Raw genomic sequence first — 14815 nt, 5'->3', positions numbered from 1 at the left:
TTTCATCTTTGTATATACTCTCTTATTAAAATTGATAATAAATTAGAAGATTATAAAATGATACTGAAATTTAATAAAAGATACAGTTTTTTAGATTTTTATAAAAAATTATTATGAAAAAAAATTAATCAAAACTTCCACAAATAGAAAATTAAAAAAATTACAAATGCAATTTTTAAAAACTGTTCTTTAAATTCTGATTTAATTGATGAAAAAAAAAATTAAAAATTGTCAATCGTTTGTTGAGTTCAGTATCATTATTATAAAATTTATCTAAAAACTAATTACCTAAGGTAAAAGACCCCATTAGTGGCACCTTTAACCCCTATTAGTGGCACTTTTTATTTCAATGAAAAAATGTTCTACTTGGAATGAAAATTAAAAATTTTTTTAGTCTAAAGGTCTTAAAGATTAAAAATAATAGATTCATTATTGAAATTAATGATTTCATTAATTTAATAAGTACCAAAATCAAAGAAAGTGTCATTAATGGGGTCCTCGCCACTAGTGGGGTCTTTTATCCTATGTTGTATTTGATAAAGTTTTAAATTAGCGCGCTATTATTCAAACCATTCTGCTCTCTAGCGGGTAACTTGGATACCATCTTCAATAATGTGCGTTAATTCTCAAATCATAACAAAACTGAATAGCTTAAAAAATGTAAACAAAACTCTGTAAATTGTTTTTTTATTAAATTTCATATATTAATTATAAATTATTAAATATAAGTGAATATTAAAAGTTCAATAATATTTTTTATTGAACAAGTTAGGTCTTGAAAAAAAGTAAAAATTCTATTGTTTAATAAAACAATTAATAAATCTACTAAATTAAAAAGTAAACTAACCTCAATTATTAAGTAAGTATTTTATTTATCTTTTTTTTTATTTATAATTCGAAATATTTTTATCTAGAGATAAATTTAAAGTTTAAATTTATTGGTTATTGATTTTCTCATTTTTTTTTTAATTTAGTTCCAAAATAATCCATTGATGCGTTGTTTAAGCCTTCTTTGTTCTCGCTAAGAGCGTTTTTTTTGCGCTTTAAGCATACCAATAATTATTTTATAAAAAATATATCCTAAGCGGCACAAATTTTTATGTTAATGTTTTGTTGAATTTAAGTTAACGATTATTAATTTTTTAACTTCTCGTTAAGTGAAATGTACCAAAAAGTCAACATTTTTTTTGTGACGCTTGGGATAGTACTGAAATTAGCAGAAACTTGATAATTTTTTAATTTTTCTTGAAAAATAAACTAGGTCAAGAAAATTATTTAAGAAAAATTACATTTACAACTTTGTAGAATTTCTAGAAATTAAATTTCTTAAATAAATTTTTCTTGCTATAATTTATTTGTTAATAAAATTATCAGATGTCTCTCAGCTTCAGTCTCATAAAAATTTAGCCTCACAACAATCATTAATTATTTATTCGTTGAGGAATCTGATGTTCGACCTTCAAATCGATTAGCTGCAAAAAAAAGCACACCTTCAAACTACCTTTTTAGTAGATTTTATAAAAATCTAACTATTGCAGCCGTCCTCATGGCGCAACTTTTAAAAAATTTAGCCATTTTCTGACTCAGTTTGTCGAGCTGAGTCAGAAAATACATATAGTTCAAAAGTTTATATATATATATATATGTATGTATTTATATATATATATATATATATATATATATATATATATATATATATATATATATATATATATATATATATATATATATATATATATATATATATATATATATATATATATATATATTAGGGTGGCGCAAAAAAACCGACTATTTTTTTTTTTTTTAGTCTCGAGTGAAAAAATGTTAGTTTTTGATGTTTTAAGAGCTCTCTCCAGAGGACAGCTTAAAAAAAAATTTTTAAGATGTCGCTCCAAATTTTTTTAAATTTCAAAAATCGTCAAAAATCGAATTTTTTTTTTTTTTTATTTTTTCTCGTTACGGGATAATTTTATAGACTAAAAAAAAACAAGTTTCTGAAAATTTCAGTTCAAAATTTGAATTTTGAAAAGTCGCTTATAATTTTTTTTTAATTTATTAGTGCATTAGTTTAGATTTTTTCGAGCGACCTTTTACTATTCAAATTAAAGTTCCATGCATTTTTTTTTTTTTATTTAGTACAATAATCGATAAAAATACATCACGAGATGAACTAAAAATCAAGCACAACATAGAAAATATAATTTTTTTTTAATTTAATAATTTTATTTAATCAACTGCCAGGCGTGGGTTCGAATCCCAAGCTGGTCTTAGAAACCAGCTTGGTTGAAATTTGACCTTGCCGCGTAGGTTAAGATTTTTTCAAACCAAAAAGACCCCAACGTACCACTCCCAACACTTAAAGTCGGCGATATGACTAATTAAAGAAAAAAAAAAAAATTATGAGCGACCTTTCAAAATTTAAATTTTGAACTGAAACTTTCAGAAACTTATTTTTTTTTGGTCTATAAAATTATACCGTAACGAGAAAAAAAATTAAAAAAAAAAAAAATTCGATTTTTGACGATTTTTGAAATTTTAAAAAATTTGGAGTGACCTCTTAAAAATTTTTTTTTAAGCTGTCCTTTGGTGAGGGCTCTTAAAACATCAAATACTAACATTTTTTCACTCGAGACTCAAAAAATAAAAATAGTCGGCTTTTTTGCGCCACCCTAATATATATATATAGATAGATAGATAGATAGATATATTATTTATTTGACCATGAGATCGTAATCCCTTGTGGCCATACATAAGAGAAAATTACATTTTTTACATTGGTTTAATACATAGTATTAATTTTAGTACAAATATAGAATATAAATTTAAGTTACATTAAATTAAATTAATTTTAATCCGTTCAGATCAGAAACAACTACATAGTATCTTAATTAATCGATTCTAGACTATGAAAATAGTTGAATGCAGCGCTACGAAATTCATTAAAAGTATCAAGATTTGTAAGATTTGCTGGTAATGTGTTCCAAACGCGTATTGCTGATACTATAAATGACTTATCATAAAAAGCAAGATGGCTAGCTGGAAGCCTTAAATAATCTTGTCGTACATCTCCTCTGCGCAACATCAGTTGCAGAAAAATTAATTCATTACGGAATATCAGTTAGCCAGGTTTCTGAAATTGCAATAACATCAAAGGAATGCGTTCTAAAAAATTCTTTAAATTCGGCAAAGTGGCTATGTAGTGATTGCGCATTAAGGTGGCAAATATGTAATTCCTTAGAAACTGTGGTAGATGTTGGCAAAACATTAGGCGACGTTGGTGGTGAGGGAGCAATTAATTGTTATTGCACTAAGTCCTGCAGCGGACCTATTCCCACTGAAGGTCTCATATATATATATTTTTATTTATTGAAATTTAAATGCCAAGGCATAGAGCCAAATAACAAAAAGTAAAATACATATAATTTAGTTTCACATAAGTAATAAAATGAGATTCGAAGTATTGGTTACATATAAAATTTTGTAATATTTATAAACAATATAATTCAAATTAGAAGTATATCGTAACTAAACGTAATATTTAAGTGCATTCAGAAAGAAAAGCATGATTACAGTTTTTAGTATCTTAATATACACAATTTTTACTTTACTAGTATAGTACAATAATTGTAAATAGAAATCTAGCTAATCTAAACTTAAAAGAAAATCAAATAGCTTCGATTTAAATGATTCTAAGCTAAGAGAGTTTGGGATTTCAGGTGGCAAATCTTGCCAGAACCTGATAGCAGAAACAAGAAAAGAATATTCATAAATGGTACTCGAAAATTTGGGAATTTTTAACATGACGTTATTTTTTGCTGCTAATCTGTCTGATCGTCTAATTTCAGGGTCTTCATCAACAAATAGGCTTCTCAGAAATTTAGGTTCACCTGTAGATAATAGTATGTAGAATAAGCAGCCCAAATAATACAACCTGCGCGATTTAACAGTTAACCAATTTAGTTGACGTCGATATGGTGTAATATGTTCATCCCGTTTTAAATTAAAAATAAATCGAATAATACTATTTACAAGACGCTGAAGTTTACAATCAAGTTTGTTAATGATAAGATATTCTTTCTGTATTTTAAACTATTTAGTGCACCATACACTTTACGTGACAGCTGCGAAATATGCATGTCCCAGGAAAGAGTTCTCGAAATATGGATCCCATATATATATATTTATACGATATAACGCGGCTTGTCAGCACGATAGCGTTTTCAATTTATAACCGATTCTTCTCAAACTCAACATGCTTTATCTATCGATCAAAACCAAGGTTAAGTTCTAAGATGAGCTTAACCGGGCGAGTAATTTGAAAATTACAGGATTTTGAAATTTTGAAAATCGTAAAAATTGCTGTTTTTACTACTGCAACTTGGTATAATTACTGAACTAGACAAGATATTAAAATTCGGTAAAATGCATCGTAAAGGTCTTTTAATAAGATTCAATTTTCACTACTTAGAAGTGGTAATAGCCTCAATATTACTCCTTTTAGAGTTCGTTTAATGAAACAGTTTTACTGTTGCAGCCGTTTTAGAATTATTGTCTGCATCATAGCTTAATCATGATGTAAATTCAATAGTTACGATATTGATCAGTCTTTCGTGTAATGTTTTTGGGTAGGTCGTCAGTAAATATGTCACAAATTAGTTCGAAATATTGTTTTCTTCAATTAAAATTTTGTCCGGTTTTAAAATTCTGATTAACTTGGAAATTGTTGTTCCTAAGCGATTACTTAAAATTTGGACATTTATAATTCAAATCTTATAATCTTTGCAATTGTTTGATAAATATTTGAGAAACTTTTTCTTCACAAGATAATTTTTTTTCCAAAATTTGTTCTAAATAGTTTTAAACTTATTATTGAATTTTGTTTTTAATTCATAAACTAAGTTATACGTTATTAGTATTTATATTATTTTATTGAAAATCGATTTTTTTTATTTGAAAAATCTACTTCCATTTCGGCTGCCGAATGGCCTTTTTTCACTTTAAGCTACTTAGAAAAATCTTTTTTGGTGACTGTAATAAGACTTTGGGAAGAACTCCCACACGAAATTGTAAATTCGAGTAGCTTCAAAAAATAAGTTTTCAATTACTTATTAAATCTTGATAATTAAAATAAAATCTAATAAATAACAAATTTAAATTTAATACATTAAAGATTAAAGATTATGGTAAGGATAAAGTGAATGCAATTCACAGAATTATTTTACTAAGTTATCATTGGAATTTATTTATTTATTTCTTTATATAAAGACCCAACAGCAATAGCCAATAATAGGGTCACTGAAGAATAAATTTAACGTCCTTTTACAAATCATATTACATATAAAGAAAAAATATAAACAATAATATTTTAATGTACTTGCATTTAAAAAAAAAAAAAAAAGGAACGAAAACTGAAAATTAGTGTTTTTTAAATATCTGTTAAGATTTGAAATTAGCCAAGAGTTTATTACAAAAATTGGGAATTGATTACATTAAAATTCTTATTTTCTACATTAATTTCCATGTTTAATTTGATTTTACCTTGTTTATTTAGGTGATTCTCTGTAAGGACGTCTTAAATCTGTACAAAATTGTCCGACCAAATTATTTTTGATTTTATTAGAAAAAAAATTAACAAGAGCTACAAAACTATCAGCTTAATCATAATAAATAAAAAGCCGAATTAATTTTTGTTTTTTTGATATTTGTGTATCTTTTGCCATGTAACATGACAGGGGACTGTTTTTTTCTTATCAAATTGAGAAAAATCAAGCAAAATATCTCAATGCATTCAACTTTTCAAGTTCTCAATGAATGTTTACATTAATTAGAATAATATTAAGACTTATGGATCCAATTTTATAAATAAATTATAAATAAAAATAGTTGCCAGGGGACTGAGTTTTGAAGTGGCCCAGACACATATTTTCAGCACAAACGGTGCTTTGACACTAAATAAAATGGCGATAAAGCGCTAACAGCCCTATGGTTATTAACTCAAGGCTAGTTAGGTCCTTATAAACCTTACAAAAGGTAAAATAACACGCTGAAGTTTCTTTTTTTTTGACTTTGAACTTCTGGCAGGGGACTGTTCTTAAAATGCCTGGGACAAACTTTGGTTTAATGAATTTAATGAAACGAATTAACTTTCGGTACTTTTCATTGAAGAAGATTGTTATTTAACTAATTAAGTTTATAAATATTATAGACCAAATTATATATTATGGACGAATAACAAAATTTAATCTTAAAGTTTTAATTTTGGGAGTGGGACAGCTCAGGGGACTGTTATTTCGGTGGTTTACGAATTTATAGAAAAAAAACCAAAATTTATTTCATTTTAATTTTCAATGCTCCAAATAGAAATGTTTTTTTACTTTCGTAATAAATTTTTTTTAGTAACAAAATAACAATTTTTCTAATAAAAAAATGCCTGAGACAGCAAAAAACATCCTTACAGAGAATCACCCATATACAAATTATTTAAAGTAATTTTACGCAAAACTACATTATGTACGCACAAAAATTGTTTTCTTGTAAAAACTGGATATACTATGTAATAAAAATTGCCATCTGGCTTGTGCTTTGGCATCAATAAACAAAATCTAAATTAAAAATTCTTATGAAAAGTTTTTTTTTTTTTAGATCTCATAAATCTTATAATGGACATTAATCCCGAATCGAGTGACGATGAACGGATTGAAAACCTCGAAAAAATAAAAGAATCAAAAAAAGAATGTCAGCTTCAAAAATTCAACTTAACAAATTTGAACAGTACTCCCTTGGAACCTCACGTTGTTTCTACTGAAAAGAGACAGCAAAAGTTTGCGTCAGATGTATCTTGTGAAGTCGATAAATCTCTCTCTTCTCAAGTGATGGAATATTATCATAAATACTCGCAAAATTCAAACTTGAATAGATTTTTTTCATTACCTGGAACGAATGCTGAGCAGCATAACCATAGTTGGAAAGCTTATGATAAAATTTTACCTAGATCACGACAAACTATTACTACGTCAAATGAAAACTATCTTGATGCCCCAAAAGAGCGACGAAGGTGGACTCGACCTCCTCTTATTGGACAATTATCTGGGTCTCTTGGTAAAGCTATTAATGATCCTTATGTAGAAAGAGTTTTTTTAGAGCCAAGATCTTCATCGCCAGAAATTCAAGTAAAACCAAATGTATATCTCGAACCAGAAATAAATATACGTGAAAATAGTCCGAGGATAGAAAAATCTGGAATTTTAAATTTAGAAACTGATCGTGATTTAAAAATTTTGTCACCAGCATCTAGCAATACATCCCACAAGCCACTAGAATGGGATAGTTGGGCAGATGTTGGTTATAGCAATGTTCTATTATCAACAGAAAAAGATTCATTACACGTAATTCAATCAGTAGAACACAAAGTTTCAACTCACAGCTTGTGCCCTACATCATATCGATTAGATCCTGAAGGAACTACTGCTTCAAATGTTGAATCTTTTAATGGCAATGCACTCAGCTCACCGTCTAGAACTCAACAGCAATCTTCGAAGCCCAACGCTCACTCTACTCAATTAACTGACGACATGATAAATTCTGAAGATGAATTAAAAATCACTCCAATTATTAAAACTACATATTCAAATATTATAGCAGGAAATATAACTAGTGATAATGAAATTTTACTAAAAAGCGATGCTCCGTCTAACAGTAAAGAAAAAAATCAAAAAGAACTTGATCGAAAAAGTGATAAGTCGACACCGTCTGATTGTAAATCATCTAGTTCGTCTAAAAAATATTTTTCTATTTCAAATAATAAAAAAAATCCTATAAGACGAAGTCTAAGTGAAATAGATTTAAGAAAACTAACGACTGATGATAACAGAGGCCTTGTAGTTCCTTTTAATTTTCAATCTACTTCTTCATTCACAACAATCGTAAATAAACCTACTGTATGTGACAAATATGTACAAATAAATTATATTTCTGAAAATGGTTCGACTAAAACGACGAAAGAAACTCAAGTTTCTTTATCTGGAGGAATAGATCAAGCTGGGAAAATGAATGTCGAAGAAAAAGTTAAAAATTGGCAAACTGAGTTGCATGACAAAGCAAGTGAAATAGACAAAGTACAAAATGAAAAAGACGATAAAAGTTATTCTGAAAATGAAATTAATAATCTAACTCTCAAAAGTTCACAAATTAAATCTAAATATGATAGCAGGGACGAAAACAGTTCAACAAAACAGAAAGAGCCAAAAAATAATAATTTTTCATCTCAACAAGAATCTCAGCAAGAAGAAATAGAAGGAGGTAGAACATCTAATAGTTTTGAATATTTTCCTGGTCATACTTACCAAAATTTAGATCACATGGACAATACTAGTCACATAACATCTATTCATACTGATAGATCTTATTCAACAATGCCAAATACAAGTTCAAGCTTGGATGAAAAACTTTGGGGTCACTCTGATAGTCTTCTTCATGATCTAGAACGGAGTTTAACAATATTGAAAAGTCTCGTTAATGCTAATAAGTGTGATAAACAAGTTAAAAAACGTTTAATTCACCATGTAATAAAAAGACTTGTCACTGCAAAGTACACTGATGATAAAATAGAATGTAAATTAGAGGATAATGTACCGTGGAATCCAGATAATACTAGAAATAAGATATATTGTAACGAAATAATCCAAGCTCTTGCCAAAAAAAGAAATCAACAAAATACTACTGAGGAATCATCAGAAAATTCTAAACTAGGTAAAAGAGTTTTTACCTCAAATCGGAAAAATCAAAATAGAGAAATTAAAAATAAAAGCCAATTTATAAACAGTGAAAGTAGCGATAATTTTGACGAAAGAATTACTGACAGGACAGACTGTATGCAAGATGGAAGAAAAGCTCGAATGGGCTTGAGAAATGATAAACATTGTTTTTATTATTATCGTCACAGTTCATTGAAAAATCAAAAAGACGATCAATTATTTGAAATTGATAAAACTGAAAGTTCTGATAGCTTCTTACCTCAACTACCAAATTTAAATTATCAAGAAAAATCTGCCAAGTCATCAAACGGATTAATGAGAGAACCATCGTCTTCGATAATACCCATAGCTACTACTGGACCCACAAAAACTCCCCGAATCGCACCAATTTCAACTTCCACGGCAACAACTTCAATCACTACATCATCGAATATTACCAGTGGCAACAGTACTGTTATCACTACCTCGACAAACACCACTACTACTACACCTGTTTCTGTTAACAGTTCGCAGAGTAATTCAGAGCAACAAGGTAAAGTTCAGAACAATGCAGGACTAGAGAAGAAAGATTGGAGATTACCTTCAACAATGTCAGAAAAACTGTTTGCACATGAATGGTGTAACTCTAAAATAGTATCGGCGACGCGCTTGATAGACTATGTTGAAATGGAAAAAAAAAATCAACTTGTCTGGATAAATAGTGAAATCAATCATTTATCGAGCTTGAAAAAATTACTAGAAGAATCTATTGAATCTATTAGCAAAGATAAAAAAGATCATTTAAAAGAAAAATCAAAACGGGTGGAAGAAAATTTACCGAATTCTAGTTCTAATTTAAAAAAAAATAAGCAATGGTCTTCACATGGAAATCTCGTTGAAAAATTTAAAGAAAATCAAAAGATTTTGGAAAACAAAAATAGTCATACACGGTATGGTATCAAAGATGTAATAGCCAATAAGAATTCAAGTGACAGTGGACCAACTGTGAGATCGCCATTGTCAGAACTGTCTTCATTATCTTCAGAAGTTTCTCGGCTAGCAAAAAATAAAAGCGAACGTTATGAATGCCAAAAGCAACTTGGATTTTCTTCTGAATCAAGTTCTCAGTTTAAACAATTGTGTACAGATAATAAAAAGCCCACAATCAACCAATCTCAAATGAATTCTAAAAAAGAAACTAAAAATCAACTAAACGACCGATGTAAATCTGATTTTACAGTTACTGAGGATGGAAAAAAATTTAATAGAGCTAAATATCATCACAAAGGTTTGTGTACGTCAGATATCGTCGTTGTATGCTGTAACCATCAAACTGACGGCAAAGCGATGGATGAAGAAAGTCAAGAAAGAGAGTTGAAAAATGAAGATGATAAAAAGATTCTGAAAAATCGAGAAGAGCTTGAAAAGGATGGTGAGAAAAATGAAAAAGTTAATCAAGTAGTAAGTTGTGAAAATTGTAAAACGTGTCATAGTGGGAATCAAAATTCTTCTAGTAAAGCAATGTACATCAAGCCGATTGCTTATGAATTATCTTTTAACAAAAAAAACGAAAAAATTTATTCAAAAACTAAAACTCAATCTCCGCCAAAAACGCTAGATACTTCTGACTTGAACAATTCGTGTAGTAGCGATAATTGCCACTGCGATTCTACTCAATTTCAGTTGAAGGTTCGTTTTATTTGAATTTATTAAAAAATATGCTAAATAAATTTTTTGTTAATAATTATTGATGATTTTTAATTTTTTAGGACTACTTAAAAAAAAACAATCCTAAGTTTGTAGACAATGTGGAGATGCGAAAACGTTATGTATCGGAAATTTCACAATTAAGAATGTTAAAAAAGAAAAATAGAATGCACTTAATACCACCGAGTCAACCGTCTAATTCAACAGTTAATCAAAAAATACAATCATCAAGTAAGCGAAATTAATTTTTTAATTTAGATTTTATTGTTAATTTATTCATTAATTAAGTAATCAATTTGGTTCCGGCGCTAAAAAAAAAAAAAAAAAAAAAAAAAAAAAAAAAAAAAAACAAAATTCATGATTTTTTTACACAGAAACTATTATAGATATTAATAAAAAATTTATTCAACTCAACAAATACAATCTCGATTGACACAAAAAATATCTAAATTTATTTTTTTTTTTATGGTGAAAAAACGGATGCACGGAACTCTAAAACACAATAATACATAATGCAACTAGTGCGACAAAGTCACACGAGTTGCACATACTATTTTATATTACAAATACGATGATATATGTGGGCACAAAAATAAACTTGTCATGCTCAAATAACAATTTCATTCACAAAAAAACTCACGCGTAATTTTAAAATAGGCAAACGGCCCTTTTTCAACCGCAGCAGCGAGCGCCAAGATACTACTTATATATTTTAACAATGTGAAACATTCAAATTAAAAATATGTTTTGAAAGATAAATAAATTTTAATTTTAATAAGTAAGAATCATGTTTTAATAGCAAACCAAGTTAAAAAGTGGAAAACAATTTTCAATGATTTTCATTACGGAGTTGTTCTGGTCCCGGCGCTTGAAAAAAAGCCAATATTCATGATTTTTTTAGACAGAAACTATTAAAGATATTAATTTTTAATTTATTTAACTTAAAAAATACACTTTTAAATAACGCAAAAAATATCTAAATTTATAAAATTTATAAATTAACTCCACAAGTTAGTATTTCACTGACGTACATGATAACTTAATAACGGCTCATTTAAAACACAAAAACCAAAATTGTTTATTTTCAATATATACTTAGTCATTGCATCAGCTACGGATATTAATATGTATTAATAAATAACAAAATGACTGCGATAAAAAAAAAAAAAAAAAAAAAAAAAAAACTGAAAAATGAGGTGTTTTTCATATTTTTTAATCCTAAAAAAATAGTAAAAATCAAAATTTTGATTTGGTTGTAACTGATGCAATAGCTACTACTATGTCGAATATGTGGTTTAAATTTCATTAAAATTGGCTCAGTGATTCCGGAGATATCATATACGTAAACCAGAAATAGTATATTACACTATTAGGGCAGAAAGTTTGAGATTTCTGCACTGCGCGCCATGATCACGGCACGCAGTTCAGAGCTCTCAAACTTCTGCCCGTGTAGTGTATACTATTTTTCTTTATAGCCGGTCGAAATTACGTAAAATATTTAATGTACTGCATCGAAAAAAAATTGATGCCTGCCCCCGACATTTGCGGCACGAGCGAAGCGAGTGCTGCTGGTCGGAGGGGCAGGCATCAAATAAAAAAAAATTCATGTAAAATCAAATAAAAAATAATTAACAAACATTTTTTTTGAAAAATTTTTAAATTAAATAAAACTGAAATTTCTTGAATTCAACAAACATAATAAAGATTATTCTCGGTTAAAAATAGAAAAAACGAGCATATTATCTGAAAATTAACAATAATTAATAAAAATTAAATTAAATAGTTGTTACTGCGTACATTTTTCTAAATAATTCATTAATTAAATAAAGTTGATCCATTTTACACACGTCACTGTAAAACTGAATCTTAGTACAGTACAACCTGGTTATAAGTTACATCGGATAATCTACTCACTCTTACGGCAGTTATATCTTTATCTATATCTCCATTTATACATAAAATATTTTATGTAAGTAGAAGAAATAAAGAAATATAACCAAGTTGTATTGTATCATCAATCGTAAATGCTCAGCCTAAACAAAACATAGTTAGTAACAAATGGCTAATGTCAGTCGCGGTAACGAAAGCATTTTTTTGCTCGACGGGCAGAAAGCGTCAACTTTCGGCCCGCTACGCTAAACGAAAGTGCCGCTTTCTGCCTTCGTCAAGCAAAAAAATAGTATACACTCCACGGGAAGTAAATAAGAAAGCCTCAGATCACATGTTTGTCAACCTCGGCTTCGCCTCGGCCGACAATTACATGTGTTATGTCCGAGTGTTTTTAGAATGCGGTAGCGTAAAACGGGGAGGATGGACTAACAATGTAAAGAATACAATTTTTATAGATTTTGATTGTGGGAAGTTTCCGGATTGAAAAACCACGCCTCAGAAGAGATTGAGTGTACGAATTTGATCTAATCGCTAAGCGAATCCAAATATAGATAATAGAGCTTATACTTACTGTTAATGCACCTTCAAATCCTACCTCCCTGGGCGGCTGCTAGCACCTCAGGTCGGGACTCGAACTTAATCTTACGGGTAGGTTTACGTTGATTCTTAATTTAAATAATGACTCGAATATGTATAATTTATTAGTGTTCTTGTTTGTCACATTTTATTCCAAAATATCAACAGCAATACACAGAGCAACTTATATTATTTTCACTTATGAACAATAGCAGAATTTACTTTTATAATTACGGTTAACGTCCAATTTGTTTCCTTGAGGAAACAACGCGCAACTCACCAAAAAAATATATAACTTTATCCTAACGTACCGAACGCACTAAAGCTTTGGCGCTAGAAACAAATTTCTAAGAATGGATTTTATTGAATTATTATTGATTATAAATAATTCTGATTTGACCGCTGAATGCACTAAAGATTACACGGTAAATCGTGGCTATTTTTACTTACAGTATTATAATAAAATCTAAGGTAACGCTATGTCAAACCGAAGCTAAATGCACCAAAGATTTAGGCGGCCGAATAGGTATACCTGGGGCGGATCGACTCAGTTAAGTGCAACTAAATGCAACGTAAATTAACTGAAAGAAGAACGAGGAGCCGCCTTGTGCAGGCGTTTTTAAAGACTCTTGTTGCTGATGCGGCAAGAATCCCCATCGGTTAATCTGTCCGATGGTTTCAACTGCGGTTCTCGCGCATTATATTAACTATTATAATGAATTTGTATGTGTGGACTTTAGGCTTACATGCCATAAGAATAAAAAAAAAATAAATTTAATAAATATACGGGGCGGACATAACACATGTGATCTGAGACATTTCTTACTTTACTTCCCTAGGTGTGTAATATACTATTATGCTCCCGCTGTTATAGAGAGCGAATGTGTAGCTTCACCAATGCACGAATCTTTAACTTTCTGCATCGAAATAGGTGCAAAAGATGCGTACTTTCAACCGAGGTATAAAGAAAAACATATTTCTGAGATAAACGCGTTCAAAGTTTTTTTAATTAATTAAAAAAAAATCTTTCCTAAAGTCAATCCGTGATGCTGGCACCACACAAAATTCCTTCAGCCTCTTCAAAAATTTGATTTTTCTCCACTTGAACATCTACATAAACCTTGTAAAATAATAAAGTTACAGTGGTCCAGTCACTTAGAAATTTTAACACAATACTTTTATATATATGTACTTTCGAAAAATAAAAAAAAATAATTTTTTCAAAAGTTACAAACCGGAATGATCTCTTAAAAAACTATCATTTCAACTCATAATTACAATATCACTATTTTAATAATTTGCAGGTAAAAGTTCTAGAAAAATTGATGACGATGAAATGAAAATGAGATTTCGTCTGCGACGTTTGAGATTAACCGACATTAGAAGTAAGCGTAAACAGCAAGAAAAAGAAGACCGAATGCGAAGAAATCATCTTATGGCAAAAATATTCTGTAAAAAATTACAACAAAAAGTTCTGAGAGGTCAAGTTGATTTATCGCAAAGTGTTAGTGTCATATCAACTCTATGAAAAAAGGATTTTGTAGAAACTAAGTGTAAGAATAATTTATTGCTTAAAGAACAAATGTTTCAGTATTTTAAATAATATTTGCACACAAATATCTACAGGCGCTTACCATTCTAACGTAGAATAATTATACTTCTGCTCATTTTTCTAAGAGGTAGTTGAAGTTTTCACGGATTATATCTTTTTTAATGGTAGTTTTCTTACTTACTTAAAAAAAAAATGTAAAAATAATAATAATTAAAATAAAAGTTTTATTTTGTTGTACTTAACTGTATTAACTACAATTTAATTATCAAATATCATCAAATGACACTGGGAAATTTTTAGAAAGAGTGATACTTAAAAAAAACTCTTTAATATTGTGAAATTTAAACATAATTAT

General features: G+C 28.8%; 1 protein-coding gene across 1 annotated transcript; it reads left to right on the top strand.

The window, feature by feature from the left end:
- The first annotated feature begins 813 nt into the window (after positions 1-813).
- On the top strand, positions 814-14697 carry LOC123262651. The gene is made up of 4 exons (XM_044724959.1): positions 814-859; positions 6646-10424; positions 10505-10673; positions 14213-14697. Exons 2-4 carry the CDS (start codon positions 6663-6665, stop codon positions 14434-14436), a joined length of 4155 nt encoding a protein of 1384 aa, XP_044580894.1. The 5' UTR covers positions 814-859; positions 6646-6662; the 3' UTR covers positions 14437-14697.
- Positions 14698-14815: the final 118 nt, after the last annotated feature.

The sequence above is a fragment of the Cotesia glomerata genome, linkage group LG4 (assembly GCF_020080835.1).
Source record: "Cotesia glomerata isolate CgM1 linkage group LG4, MPM_Cglom_v2.3, whole genome shotgun sequence".
Lineage (NCBI taxonomy): Eukaryota > Metazoa > Arthropoda > Insecta > Hymenoptera > Braconidae > Cotesia > Cotesia glomerata.
Note: the sequence above shows the minus strand (reverse complement) of the source record. Positions and strands in the feature narration are given on the sequence as shown.

Coding starts and splice junctions, on each gene's coding strand:
- LOC123262651 (XM_044724959.1), top strand. CDS start 6,663: ATGGACATTAATCCCGAATCGAGTGACGATGAACGGATTGAAAACCTC. Junction 10,425..10,504: donor CTACTCAATTTCAGTTGAAG/GTTCGTTTTATT, acceptor TTAATTTTTTAG/GACTACTTAAAAAAAAACAA. Junction 10,674..14,212: donor TCAAAAAATACAATCATCAA/GTAAGCGAAATT, acceptor AATAATTTGCAG/GTAAAAGTTCTAGAAAAATT.